General features: G+C 38.6%; 1 protein-coding gene and 1 long non-coding RNA gene across 2 annotated transcripts in view; both read left to right on the forward strand.

Annotated features, from left to right (window-relative positions):
* The window catches only part of Rsod (Related to Sod), a 51,432-nt gene extending 45,997 nt beyond the window's left edge, over positions 1-5,435 (forward strand). Inside the window, exons 13-17 of the mRNA XM_067089852.1 lie at positions 612-744; positions 1,545-1,686; positions 2,813-2,937; positions 3,441-3,611; positions 4,135-5,435. Coding sequence (XP_066945953.1) covers positions 612-744; positions 1,545-1,686; positions 2,813-2,937; positions 3,441-3,611; positions 4,135-4,265 — 702 coding nt within the window. The 3' untranslated portion in view covers positions 4,266-5,435. The remainder of the gene's footprint in view (positions 1-611; positions 745-1,544; positions 1,687-2,812; positions 2,938-3,440; positions 3,612-4,134) is intronic.
* A 2,729-nt stretch (positions 5,436-8,164) lies between these two features.
* On the forward strand, positions 8,165-13,844 carry LOC136830355 (uncharacterized). Its single transcript, XR_010850640.1, has 2 exons — positions 8,165-9,592; positions 13,711-13,844. It is a non-coding gene; the product is annotated as an uncharacterized lncRNA (long non-coding RNA).
* The last annotated feature ends 874 nt before the right edge of the window (positions 13,845-14,718 follow it).

Below are 14,718 nucleotides of genomic sequence, written 5' to 3' on the forward strand. Positions count from 1 at the left end.
TGGGAATGCTTGGAATAGGGTTTAAGGGCCAATTGGGAATTTTAATATAAGTGGGAATCGTTGTTTGGGATTTTGGAATGCTTGGAATTGGGTTTAAGGGCCAATTGGGAATTTTAATATAAGTGGGAATCATTGTTTGGGATTTGGGAATGATTGGAATTAGGTTAAAGGGCCAGCTGTGAATTTTGATAATTCTTTAATTGTTAAGAAAATAATAATAATAATACTAATAATAATTAAAATATTAATAATAATGATAATAATGGGAATGACTGGAATCAGGTTATAATTCCAGCTTGGAAATTTGATAACGCTGTAATTATTAAAGACAAAAAAAATGTTACGTCAAATACAGAGAAAAAAACTACTTAAGAGAAAAAAAAACTTATTTGAGGTATCGGTTCAATATCAACAATGTTTTTTTTTATACTTTAACATAAAAAATATATAAGAAAAAACCACTTACAAAAGAATTAAGTATAAAAAAAGTATCTGTCAGAAACCCCAGCAGCGTCGAACTTTATATTCTCTTGATATTAAGTTGACACTTTATATGAACACTGTATTAACTCTTTATATTAACTTGACACTTTATATTTCTTCCCCAACAGCGAGATTACTACGACCGGGAATGTACCCCCGAATTCCCGTTAAGATGCGACGTGGGCGATCTCTCCGGACGTCTGGGACCAATTGACGTGGGTGACAAAAGATACGTCTTCGTGGACAAGAATCTCCCCTTGAGTGAGTCCAGTTCCTCTTCTTCTTCTTCTTCTTCTGCTGTGGAAATTGTTCATGGCTGTGTATTGAACATTTCCTGGGTATATGTGTGTTCAGTTGTGATTCATGGCTGTGTATTGAGCATTTACTGGTACTGTGTATGTTTGTTCAGTTGTGATGTAGAATGTATACACATTGTTCATGCCTGTGTTGAACAATTACAGGGTGTATGCTTGTACCCATGTGATGTAGAATTAATTTGTTAATTTATCTTTGTTTTTTTTTGGTAACTGATCTCATCTTTCTGTATTTCCTACTATTTTCTGTAATTGCTGTCAAATGAACACTGTAATGTTCTTTGGAAGCTTGAATTCCAAGTCAATGGCCCCTTTGGGCTTGTTCCATGATAATAATAATAATAATAATAATAATAATAATAATAATAATAATAATAATAATAATAATAATAATAGTCTTTGGAAGCTTGAATTTCAAGTCAGTGGCCCCTGTGGGCCTGTTCCATATGAACAGAGTTCATCTTCTGAATTGCGATAATAATTCACTTCAAATTGTCAGTTTTTTGGCGCTAGACATTCATGGCCTATGTTGTTTTTTCTGTAATATAAGTGTCAAATCAGTAATATAACTAATTCTTACTAATTAGAAGTATTAATCCATAATAATTACATTTCTAGGCCAATTTAAGTATGCCTAATGATTTACTAATCACAGTAGATTCTAGACTCTGCTACTACAGTTTAATCTTAATCTCAGCCACCTCAAGGCTCGTTCATTAAGGTTTTAACACCAATAACTCTTTTCAGCTGGGCCTCATGGCATCATGAACAAGGCCATCATCATCCACAACCAGAACGCAGGAGTTGAAAGGTTCGCCTGTGCCAACATCGAGCCCGACGACGATATTATCAAGTGGGTCATCATCAGGAAGACTCCCAAATTCTCAGTGTAAGTGGGATTACTGCCTTTCGCCGAGTCCTGGAAAGTTCAGATGCTTGTTTTGAATGCGCTCAGTGTGGCCATTTTGTTTTTCAATTTAATCATAGATACATCAAGTCTAGGGAATGTCAGATGCTTCATTTTTGTATTTCAGTCTTATTGTCCTTTAGCTATCTTGCAATACAGCTTCCTTTGTTGAGTTGTGAAGTTATGCCATTTCTTTATCTTACTTTTGAGTAGGTGGAACCTCTTGGTAGACCTTTCATGCTAATTTTGAGGAGGTGGATCTACTAACCTGACTATTCTAACCTGCTTTGAGGAGGTCGGTCCCCCAACCTGACTATTCTGACCTACTTTGAGGAGGTGGGTCTATGTACCTGATATATTCTTTCCATATCAGGTGTATAAACGCATCTCATACCAGAGTGCTAACCCAAACCAACCTTACACAATCATCCTTACCTGGACTGATGTTTAGCCGTGAACCTCCACTATCTTGGCACTCCGAAATTGCAGAGATATCCTAATCTAACCTAACCTATCACAGATCTCCTTACAAGTATTCTTATCAGGATGGAAGCTTCACCCAGGACCCTTACAACCTTGGTATGCCCAAATCTCAGGGGTATCCTAACCTACCTCAACCTAAAATAAGTATCGTTACAAGAATCCGTACACGGACAGAAATGTAGTAACCCCCGATTGCTGGGATATCCTATACTAAAGTCAGTATCCTTACATGCATCCTTACTAGAACAACAGGTTTGCCTAGCACCCTCACCAGCTTGGTACCCCTGAATTCCTGAGATATACTATCCTGACCCAACCTGAATTGAGTATCCTTACTGACATCCTTACATGAACAGAAACTTGGTACCCTCAAGTTCCTGGATATCCTAACCTAGCCTAACCTAACCTATCTAAGCATTCCTAGCTGTAGGATTACCTGAAGGAGGCATTGCCCCAGTACCCCTAGCAGTTAATACCCACAAAACACAACTTAAATTGAGCATCCTTGCCTGGACAAAGGCTTCTGCATAGGACTGGACCCCATAAACTGTTAATGGCACTCCCAAAAATGTATCCCACTTTTTCTCATTGTTGTTTTTCCCTAACTTTCTCCCCCTCATTCCAGGGTCCTCTTCATGTCGGAGGTCAGGGAAGTCTTGGGAGCGCCCACGTGGTTCCTGGCCGCTGACCTGCAGACCGTGTCGTTCTCCTCGGACCAGAAGTGCGTGACCTTCGTCATACATTTCATGGGTGAGTGTTCCCTTCGTCGTGTACTCGCATTGGTGACCCTTCTTATCATAATACATTTTCTTGGTGAATTTTACCATTGATGGTGGTGACTGAATGTGTACCGTGAATTCATAATAATAAACAAGCGTAACATAGAGCACAATCCTCACATTTGCAAGGCCCATAGTTTGATTCTAACCGGCCACCCAGTAGTTGACCCAGCTGTGAATGGATGCCAGCGTTCGATGGGGTCAAGGAAAGGTCGTGGGGGTGGCAACCTCGTCCTTTGTGGCTTGGCAAGAAATGGAACATTATATAATATATATATATATATACAGGCAGTCCCCGGGTTACAACGGGTCCGGCTTACGACGTTCCGAGGTTGCGACGCTTTTCAAATATATTCATCAGGAATTATTTCCCGGTTTACGACGCTTGTTCCGGGGTTACGACGTAAACCGGGGACTGCCTGTATGTAATCATATACGAGAGATCTATAATTCACAATATATATGCTTTCGTAGGCCCCTCGGCCGCAAGACTGGAGCTGGACTTCTCGCGCCTTCTGGCCGGCGGAATACTCGACCACCCGACCATCTCCATCAGGGGCGTGTATCCCGACCCCAAGAGACCCAAGAAGGTTCCTTACAGGACCTGCGGAGGACTGGAAGAAGACGACGTCCTTGGGAAGAAATGTAAGTCAATGACCCATTTTTTTTTTAGTTAGGCTAATCAGGGTCAGAGTTTGGGGACAGATTTGGTGTCAGTAAGCCCATTGGTTATACTTTTAACTTACGTACCTTTTATCAGGTTAATATTAAGCTGTTTGTTAAGCTAACCATGATTTGAGTATGGGTATAAATTTAATTTTAATTCATTTAAGTGTGCTTTTCATTTTTGTTCCTTATATCAGACAAAAGTGATCCCATATGCTATACTTTTAACTTACATACCTTTTATCAGGTTAATGTTATCCTATTTGTTAAGCTAACCATGATTTGAATGTGGGTATAAATTTAATTTTAGTTAATTTAAACTTTTCATTTTTGTTCCATATATTAAGCAAAAGTGATCCCATACATTAGGCACTGAAAGTGGTGATGAAAAATTTGGCGTTAATAAGCCTAATGATTATACCTTTCACTCATGTCCCTTTTATTATTAGGGTAAGTGGTTACCGATAAAAACTCTCTCACCAGCTCTAATTTTTCTCTGCAGCGAACGACAACTGGTGGAGTGTCCTGACTGGGAAAAATACCGGTGGCTACGGGAAGAGCTCTTCAACGGCCAGGTCCCCAAGCCTTGTTTTGGCAGCTCTTGCTGCTTTGATAGTGGCTGTTTATCATTAATATTTCAGGGGAGACAGTCTGTTAAAAAGTTAATCAGCAGAAATGACAGCTAAAATAAATTTCAGTCCCTAAAAAAATGTTAGAATAAGGACTGTTTATCACTGAACTGGGAAAGCTGCGTGACTGTCTTTCAGGAACTGACAGAGATAGAGCAGCTGTCTTGGGAATATGTAAATTTAGAGGGAAAACTATGCAGCTATCTATTAGGTATTGACAGAGGGAATCCACTGTCCTGTCTTTACGTAAATTGAGAGTGAAAGCAACTGCCTGTCTGTTGATGAATTGACAAGAGAGAGTGACTGTCTTGTCTGGAGTGAAAGCCACTGTCTGTCAGTTTACCAAGAAAGTGACTGTACCCTGACGGAGGTACCTGTCAAACAAACATCACAGGAAGCGTTAACCAAAACAGAATGACAGGGGAACCACCTGTCATTCTGTCAGTTGGCTGAACAAGTGCCTGTCTACCACTCAACTGACAGAAGCAGAGCCATGTCATTTTTAAAATTTATTCCAAACTTAGTCACTTATTTTTCAGTTTATTTATTTTTCTGGTTGTGAAGACAAAAGACTGATGGTTTGTTGTTACTTTTATTTGTTTATTGAAATAAATTACAAAACAGTTGATTTTGTTGAGATATTTTTATCTATTTATATATTTATTGACACTCAGATCCGTCCATCTTATGTGTAAAATCTGTTATCCGGTGAAATAATTATAAAATAATATTTTTATTCAATACTTTTGTAAAAAAAAAATCTTGTAATTATCTCAATTCTCCTACAAATTCACGATTAAATAATTATTTAGAAATGCTGTATTTTCACCAATTGTATTTTTATACATTCCTGTACGAGATCTTTCACTTTATATAATGTATAAAATAGATTTGAAAGACAATTTTATACTTTTATAATTAAAATGTACAGGATTTCAATTAGACATGTTTGTGAATTAGTCTATTATGTAGATGTGCATATAAATAAAACCTTTGAAAAGATTATATACTAAAAAGATTATTATATTTCACAAAAAACTTGTTGTAAGTGATTCTTAATTATACTTATATCTTGTTTACATTCCTTTTTATTAGTGTCTTTAGAATCGTGTGATTCTTGTGTAAATGTAACTGTAAATTTTATGTTCAGCAATAAATAATGTCTCCCATAAAATGGCTCTCATTTGTAAATTACAATATATATATATATATATATATATATATATATATATATATATATATATATATATATATATATATATATATATATATATATATATATATATATATATATATATATATATATTTATTTATTTATTTATTTATTTATTTATTTATTATTTGCCACTACAGTATTTCAAATTCACTGTAGTCACCAACCTTCTATTAAGCATTTGGTCAAAAATTTGAACAAAACCTGAACAGTAATACTGCCTAATTTGAGATGCATCACTCCAGATGGTGGAAAATAACTCTTTTTGATAAACTTTGCCATTTGTAAGTGGCTTCATTGACACTTTACCGTCACAGCCGTCTTAATGATAGTTGCAATGAGACCTTTGCACTTAAACAGATCTCTAGATAAGTGTGGTCACAAATTTCAGCGGGAAAGTTCGGGATAATTTATAAGTGATAAGTAATGTTCCTTTGCAATATGGCAGCCAGATTAGATGGCGTCACAGAGACTTTTAAGTGTGAGTGAATCTTTTACTTATAAGGCCGTATCCTCATACTGATAGCTGTTAAGGTAAGTAATATGGAGTTAGAATTTTGTTTTACCAACATGTCAAGTAGAAATCTAATCTGAACTTTGAAGTTAAGTTTAACCTTTCAAAGATGAAACTTTAGGTTAGGTTAGATCAGTATCCTGAGATAGGCCAGTATAATTTGCTGTTTTTTAATTCAATTTACACATTTTAGATTTTCTATGATGATCGTGGGTACATGAAGTTAAATTGAAGTTTTAATTTGTCAAAATTAGGCTTCCATATAGTTTAATACGTAAACTATAAACGTAAATGAGTTGGGGAAAGATTGTAATTGGCCATGGAACGAATTTCTCGAAAATTAGTAGTAATTAGAGGCATAATCCTTTACAACAGCTCACCTCTGTGTTCCCAAAACAGTCAACCTCTCTTGTGATAAAATAATTTTACTTTCGTCAATAATTTCCATTTAACAATCTTGCCCCTCTCGGTATTAACACGAGGTCTTCTGGGGTTAGAAAAAAAGGAGTAAAGTGTCTAGGTATTCATATATTTTCCTGTTGTCAGGACTTGGTGCCTCGACTCTGTTTTCCTCAACCGTTATTTTTACCGCTACAAGTTACCCCTAGGCTTAATTTTCCCCCGCATAAATCGTCATAGGAAGCCTCCCTTAAAGGGAATTCATACCTTTACCCAAAAAGGAAGCTTGCCCAAACCTTGGGGTTAGTTAAGAAGTAATGTAAATGAAAGTATGTGTGATTTATTTCCTCCAAAACAAAAAAAAATTCGAATCAGAATTTCTTCAGCTGCGCCACCTTGGTTCATCTTGTCCTTGACACTTTTAACCCCACTTTACCTCGTCTCTGTTGGTTGGGATACAGTCCAGAGGTCCACAACAGGCCTCTTATACTCTGTAGAGACTCTTACTGCACTTACATATCACCATTACCTTCGGGCAACAGAGCCCGTGCTGGCATAAGCCCAGCTTAATGTAAAGTGACCAATTTGGTTAGGTCTAATCATCCACTATCGGTCTAACATTTCAGTCTTTATTTATCCTTCCTCCTTCCCCGCATCCACTTAAAATTGAAGGAATTTCTCTCTCTCTCTCTCTCTCTCTCTCTCTCTCTCTCTCACACACACACACACACACACACACACACACCCAACACGTTTGTCAAGTGAAAGATTTTCTTTCCTACCGTGCCTTGGATGTTAACGGAAGTCTCTCTCTCTCTCTCTCTCTCTCTCTCTCTCTCTCTCTCTCTCTCTCTCTCTCTCCTTCCAACCCGTTTGGCAAGTCAAGTATATAGCCTATTCCTTCCTACTCTGTCGCTGGTTTGCGGTTTACCAATGACTCATCATGACTCAAATTCGACTCCTATTTGACCTTGAGTCTTCTTGAATGGGTGACAATGAGACGTGAGAGGTATATATGAGTATGGGAAGTGAGGATAAAAATGGTATGTGGGAGTTTTATTGACGTTAAGCGAGAAAACGGTCATTATAAAAGCTAATATTCTTCATGTGTAAATGACTGGGCACATTTCACCATGACTAGGCCTATGCAACGCCAAAAATTATTTTTTTCCATTTTAAAACAATTTTTGATGCAGTTTTCACTTATAATATTAAAATCTAGCTTTTGAAATTAACAGAGAAGTTTTCATCTCACGTGGGTATCGTAAAGCTCATACCCTTTCGTTTGTAATGCACTGGGCACGTTTCACAATGATTAGGCCTATGCTATGCTAGAAAATAATTTTTCTTTTTTATTCTATGACAATAATGGATGCAGTTTTCACTGAAAACACTGAAATATAACTTTGGAAATTAATAGAGACGTTTTTATTTCATGTATATTTCGAAATCACTTTCATTTGTCTCGAATTTCGTTGGTTTCAGAAAAAAATATCCAGTTTTAGTTTCCTGTAAAAGAAAACTATTGTGCCGGCTTTGTCTGTCCGTCCTCAGATCTTAAAAACTACCGAGGCTAGAGGGCTGCAAATTGGTATGTTGATCATCCACCCTCCAGTCATCAAACATACCAAATTGCAGCCCTCTAGCCTCAGTAGTTTTCATTTTATTTAAGGTTAAAGTTAGCCATAATCGTCTTCCGGCAACGATATAGGATAGGGCCACCACCAGACCGTGGTTAAAGTTTCATGGGCCGCGGCTCATACAGCATTATACCGAGACCCACCGAAAGATAAATCTATTTTGTGTGGTCTCGGTATAATGCAGTATGAGCCGCGGCCCATGGAACTTCGGCGCATTATTTACTTGTTGAGAAACATTTGGCTGAAGAACCGAAGTATATACTCAATCTATCTCTTCCTGGTTTGTTTGTTATAGATATTTTCAGAAAAATGCACCAAAAAACACAGACAATATTTATTATTATAAAAAAAAGCTTCTCAAAAACAAAACAAAAAAAATATGAAAAACTGATATCTTGCAACAAGCACAGAGGGTTTAAATAACACCATTGAAATAATTTGCCTTTAATTTGATTGAGAAAGAAGCGGGTTTATATAATTGTTTAGACAAGCAACTGCCTTGTTCTCTGAAGAACAAAGTGAACAATGGTACTGTGGGCATTAGCTGGCGAACAAAAGTGAACAATAGTACTGTTGGGATTACAATATCACTGTGAGAATTGCCTGAAAAACAAAATGAACAATGGTACTGTGGGAATTAGCTGGAGAACAAAGTGAACAAAGGCATTGTTGGAATTAACTGAAGAACAAAGTGAACAATAGCATTGCTGGAATTAACTGAAGAACAAAGTGAACAATAGCACTGTTGGAATTAACTGAAGAACAAAGTGAACAATAGCACTGTTGGAATTAACTGAAGAACAAATTGAACAATAACACTGTTGGAATTAACTGAAGAACAAAGTGGACAATGGTGCTGTAAGAATCAACTGAGGAACAAAAGTGAACAATAACACGGTTGGACCTAATCTGGAACAAAAAATGAACAAACGCTGGGATTTTAAACCTTGTTGTGAACAAGAACACAATCATACAGAACTATTGTAACTCTACCGAGCGCAATTGTTCATCTTTGTTCAGCTGTTCTTGAAGGAATCCATCTTCTGGTCACAGAACATCAAGAACAAAGGGCGTCTCTGGGGGTGAACGAATCAGCTGATTGGTCAACTTGACACGATGTAAACAAACCGGACCCCAACGCCCGGTGGAAAAGGATTAGCCAATTCAGACGCCCTTTGCGCCCTCCTCCCGATAAGGCCTCAGAGACTTATCTGCTGTGCGTTGTCCCGGGTCTGCGCAAATTACAGTTAATCCCTGCGACTGCGAGACCCCGATCGAGCCTCCCAGGGCACTGGTAAGGGTTGTAGTAGCAGCGACCATCTCTGCCCACAGAGTAGCAAGTGCAGCATGGAGGGTAGAGAACGGAGACACTCGTGGCAGAAGACGCTCCCAAGAGCAGGATTCCGAAGGACAAGAAGATGACAGACGACAGCTTCATGATGCTTGTTTCCTTGGAGCTAGATAGACGGACAGACGGACAGACAGGGTTTCTTCTCCTTGCTTGCTTGCTTGGAGCTAGACAAAGGTCCTTGGATCTAGACAGAGGTCCTTAGAGCTAGACAGAGGTCCTTGGATCTAGACGGAGGTCCTTGGAGCTAGACAGAGGTCCTTGGAGCTAGACAGAGGTCCTTGGAGCTAGACAGAGGTCCTTAGAGCTAGACAAAGGTCCTTGGATCTAGACAGAGGTCTTTGGAGCTAGACAGAGGTCCTTGGACCTAGACTAACAGAGGTCCTCCTTCTGCTTGCTTGGAGAGCTATAGACAGACAGACGTCCTTCCTCCCTTCTGTAGTTATAGACTGCTGCGCAGGATTGTCAGGCTGAGATGAGTCGACAGAGTTCCTTCTCCTGCTCGCAATGCTTGGAGCTAGCCAGACGCCCTTCCTTCTGCCGCTGTGCAACGCTCAGTACTGCCGTGTAATGCTGCTCTTATAGGATTGTCAGGCAGAGTCCTGTGGCGGCCGGGAACCTGTTTGTCGCGGCCGCAAATAGAAAATGGGGGATTTCTTGGAATTGCCCATGAAAAAAAAAGTGCCGGACAGCACGAGGTGTTTGTGGGCTTGGTTGCTTCTCTCTCTCTCTCTCTCTCTCTCTCTCTCTCTCTCTCTCTCTCTCTTCCAACCCCTTTGGCAAATCAAGGGTACATCGTTTCCTACTGTCGCGTGTTTGAGGTTTACCAATGACATATCATGACTCAAATTCAACTCCTATTTGACCTTGAGTCTTGTTGAATGGGCGACAATGAGACGTGAGAGGTGTACATATGAGTATGGGAAGTGAGGATAAAAATGGTATGTGGGAGTTTTATTGACGTTAAGCGTGAGAAAACGGGCATTATAAAAGCTAATATTCTTCATGTGTGTAAATGACTGGGCACATTACACCATGACTAGGCTTATGCAACGCCAAAAAATTAATATTCTTGTCAATTTTATAACAATTTTGGATGCAGTTTTCACTTATAATATTAAAATCTAGCTTTTGAAATTAGCAGAGAAGTTCTTATATCGTGTGGGCATGGTAAAGCTCATACCCTTTCGTTTGAAATTCGCTGGGCACATTTCACCGGAGCTAGGCTTATACTATGCTACGAAAAAAAAAAAAAAAAAAATTGAATCCTATGATAATCATGGATGCAGTTTTCACTGAAAACATTGAAATATAACTTTGGAAATCAATAGCGAAGTTTTTTATTTCATGTATATTTCGAAATCACCTTCATTTATCTCGAATTTCATTGGCTTCAGAAAAAAATATATCCATTTGTTAGTTTTCTGCAAATGAAAACTATTGAGCCGGCTTTGTCTGTCCGTCCACACTTTATTCTGTCCGCCCTCAGATCTTAAAAACTACGAGGCTAGAGGACTGCAAATTGGTACGTTGGTCATCCACCCTCCAATCATCAAACATACCAAATTGCAGCCCTCTAGCCTCAGTAGTTTTCATTTTATTTAAGGTTAAAGTTAGCCATAATCGTCTTCTGGCGACGATATAGGATAGGGCCACCACCGGGCCGTGGTTAAAGTTTCATGGGCCGCGGCTCATACAGCATTATACCGAGACCCACCGAAAGATAGATCTATTTTCGGTGGTCTCAGTATACTGGTTTATGAGCCACGGCCCGTGAAACTTCGGCGCATTATTTACTTGTTGAGAAAGTTTGGGCTGAAGAACTGAAGTATGTACTCAAAATATCTCTGGCTTGTTTGTTATAGATATTTTCAGAAAAATGCACCAAAAAACACAATATTTATTATTATAAAAAAAAGCTTCTCAAAAAAACCCACTCATAAATAAACAATATGAAAAATTGATATCTTGCAACAAGCAAAGAGGGTTTAAATAACACCATTGAAATGTTTTGCTTTTAATTTGATTTAATTTAATTTCTTCATGATTAGGCCTATGCAACGCCAAAAAATTATTTTTCTCCATTTTATAGCAATTTTTGATGCAGTTTTCACTTATAATATTAAAATCTAGCCTTTGAAATTAGCAGAGAAGTTTTCATCTCACGTGGGTATCGTAAAGCTCATACCCTTTCACTTGTAATGCACTGGGCACGTTTCACCGGAGCTAGGCCTATGCAACGCCAAAAAATTATTTTTCTCCATTTTATAACAATTTTTTATGCAGTTTTCACTTATAATATTAAAATCTAGCCTTTGAAATTAGCAGAGAAGTTCTTATATCGTGTGGGCATCGTCAAGCTCATACCCTTTCGCTTGTAATGCACTGGGCACGTTTCACCATGACTAGGCCTATGCTATGCTAAAAAATAAAAAAAATTAATTCTGTGACAATTTTGAACGTAGTTTTCACTGAAAACACTGAAATATAACTTTGGAAATTAATAGAGAAGTTTTTTTATTTCATGTGTATTCGAAATCACTTTTATTTATCTCGAATTTCATGGACTTCAGAAGAATATATATCAAATTTTAGTTTTCTGTAAAAGAAAACTATTGTGCCGGCTTTGTCTGTCCGTCCACACTTTATTCTGTCCACACTTTATTCTGTCCGCCCTCAGATCTTAAAAACTACGAGGCTAGAGGGCTGCAAATTAGTATGTTGATCATCCACCCTCCAATCATCAAAGATACCAAATTGCAACCCTGTAGCCTCAGTAGTTTTCATTTTATTTAAGGTTAAAGTTAGCCATAATCGTCTTCTGGCAACGATATAGGACAAGCCACTGCGGCCAGTAGTTAAAGTTTCATGGGCCGCGGCTCATACAGCATTATACCGAGACCCACCGAAAGATAGATCTATTTTCCGTGGTCTCGGTATAATGCTGTATGAGCCGCGGCCCATGAAACTTCGGCGCATTATTTCCTTGTTGAGAAAGTTTGGGCTGAAGAACTGAAGTAAATACTCAATCTGTCTCTTTCAGGTTTGTTTGTTATAGATATTTTCAGAAAAATGAACCAAAAAACACAATATTTATTATTATAAAAAAAAAAGTTTCTCAAAAAAAACCAACCCATAGAAAAAAATATGAAAAATTGACATCTTGCAACAAGCAAAGAGGGTTTAAATAACACCAATGAAATATTTTGCCTTTAATTTGACTGAGAAAGAAGCCGATTTATACAATTATTGTTTAGACAAGCAATTGCCTTGTTCTCTGAAAAGTGAACAATGGCACTGTGAGAATTGACTGGAGAACAAAAGTGAACAATAGTACTGTTGGAATTACATTATCACTGTGAGAATTGCCTACAGAACAAAATGAACTATAGCACTGCAGGAATTAACTGAAGAACAAAGTGAGCAATAGCACTGTGGGAATTAGCTGAAGAACAAAAGTGAACACTAACACTGTTGACTTAATCTGGAACAAAAATGAACACTCGAACTGAAGGAACAAGCAAGTGACCATTTGAACACTGACACTGGAGGAAAATCTTGCAGAACAAACAGAACAAGGCACTTTGATGAACAAAATCTGGGATTTTAAACCTTGTTGTGAGCAAGAACACAGTACAAACACAATCATACAGAACTATTGTAACTCCACTGAGCGCAGTTGTTCATCTTTGTTCAGCTGTTCTTGAAGGAATCCATCTTCTGGTCACAGAACATCAAGAGCAAAGGGCGTCTCTGGGGTGAACGAATCAGCTGATTGGCCACTTGACACAATGTAAACAAACCGGACCCCAACGCCCGGTGGAAAAGGATAAGCCAACTCAGACGCCCTTTGTGCCCTCCTCCCGGAGGCCTCAGAGACTTAACTAAACTGTACCGGGTCCGGGCAAGTTACAGTTACTTCTGGCGGCTGCCAGATCCCGACCGTACCTCGCGGGGCACTGGAAAGGGTTGAAGTGGCAGTAACCATCACTTCCCACTTGGTAGCAAGTGCAGCATGGAGGGTAGAGAACGGAGACACCCTTGGCAGAAGACGCTCCCAAGAGCAGGATTCCGAAGGACAGGAGGATGACAGACGACAGCTTCATGATTCTTGTTTCCTTGGAGCTAGACAGAGGTCCTTAGAGCCAGACAAAGGTCCTTGGGTCTAGACAGAGGTCTTTGGAGCTAGACAGAGGTCCTTGGAGCTAGACAGAGGTCCTTAGAGCTAGACAAAGGTCCTTGGATCTAGACAAAGGTCCTTGGATCTAGACAGAGGTCCTTAGAGCTAGAAAGAGGTTCTTAGAGCTAGACAAAGGTCCTTGGAGCTAGACAGAGGTCCTTAGAACTAGACAGAGGTCCTTGGAGCTAGACAGAGGTCCTTGGAGCTAGACTAACAGAGGTCCTTCTTCTGCTTGCAATGCTTGGAGCTAGTCAGACGCCGTTCCTTCTGCCGCTGTGTAACGCTCTGTACTGCTGTGTAATGCTGGTGTATAGGATTGTCAGGCAGAGTCCTGTGGCGGCCGGAAACCGCTTTGTCGCGGCCGTAAATAGAAAATGGAGGATTTCTCGGGATTTCCCATGAAAAAAAAAAGTGCGGGACAGTACGAGGTGTTTGTGCGCTTATTTGCTTCTTTCTTATTGCTTTTGTTTGTGTAAGGATATATATATATATATATATATATATATATATATATATATATATATATATATATATATATATATATATATATATATATATATATATATATATATATATATATATATATATATATATATATATATATATATACACACACAAACACTGCACTTACAGTCATGCAAATGCATTGATATGTTTGTGTATGTTTGTGTGGTATACATACAAATAAACTACGCAGGTAAAATAAAAGCATAAGGGAATAACCTTGAAAAACCTAACTCTCTCTCTCTCTCTCTCTCTCAAAACAGTCGCTAGGATATGAAACAAGTACAAAAAAAAAAAACTCATGGAATATATTTCCGCTTTCGTAACTGCCAAGTATGCGAGAGAGAGAGAGAGAGAGAGAGAGAGAGAGAGAGAGAGAGAGAGAGAGAGAGAGAGAGAGTTGGTAAGTGTAAGGCCAACTTAATGTAACGGTTTCAAATTGAAGCTCCTTCGCTAGGCTTATGTTACAAATTGAAGCTTCTTTGTAGTCCTGTGTTACAAATCGAAGCTCCTTTGTAGCCTGTAGGCCTATGTTACAAATTGAAGTTCCTTTATAGGCCTATGTTACAAATTGAAGCTCATTTCTAGGCCTATGTTACATTTGCAGCTTCCCTTCGACCCCTAAGGTAAGCCTGAAAAAAGACTTAAAAAAAGACATT

This window comes from Macrobrachium rosenbergii, chromosome 46 (assembly GCF_040412425.1).
Source record: "Macrobrachium rosenbergii isolate ZJJX-2024 chromosome 46, ASM4041242v1, whole genome shotgun sequence".
Taxonomy (NCBI): domain Eukaryota; kingdom Metazoa; phylum Arthropoda; class Malacostraca; order Decapoda; family Palaemonidae; genus Macrobrachium; species Macrobrachium rosenbergii.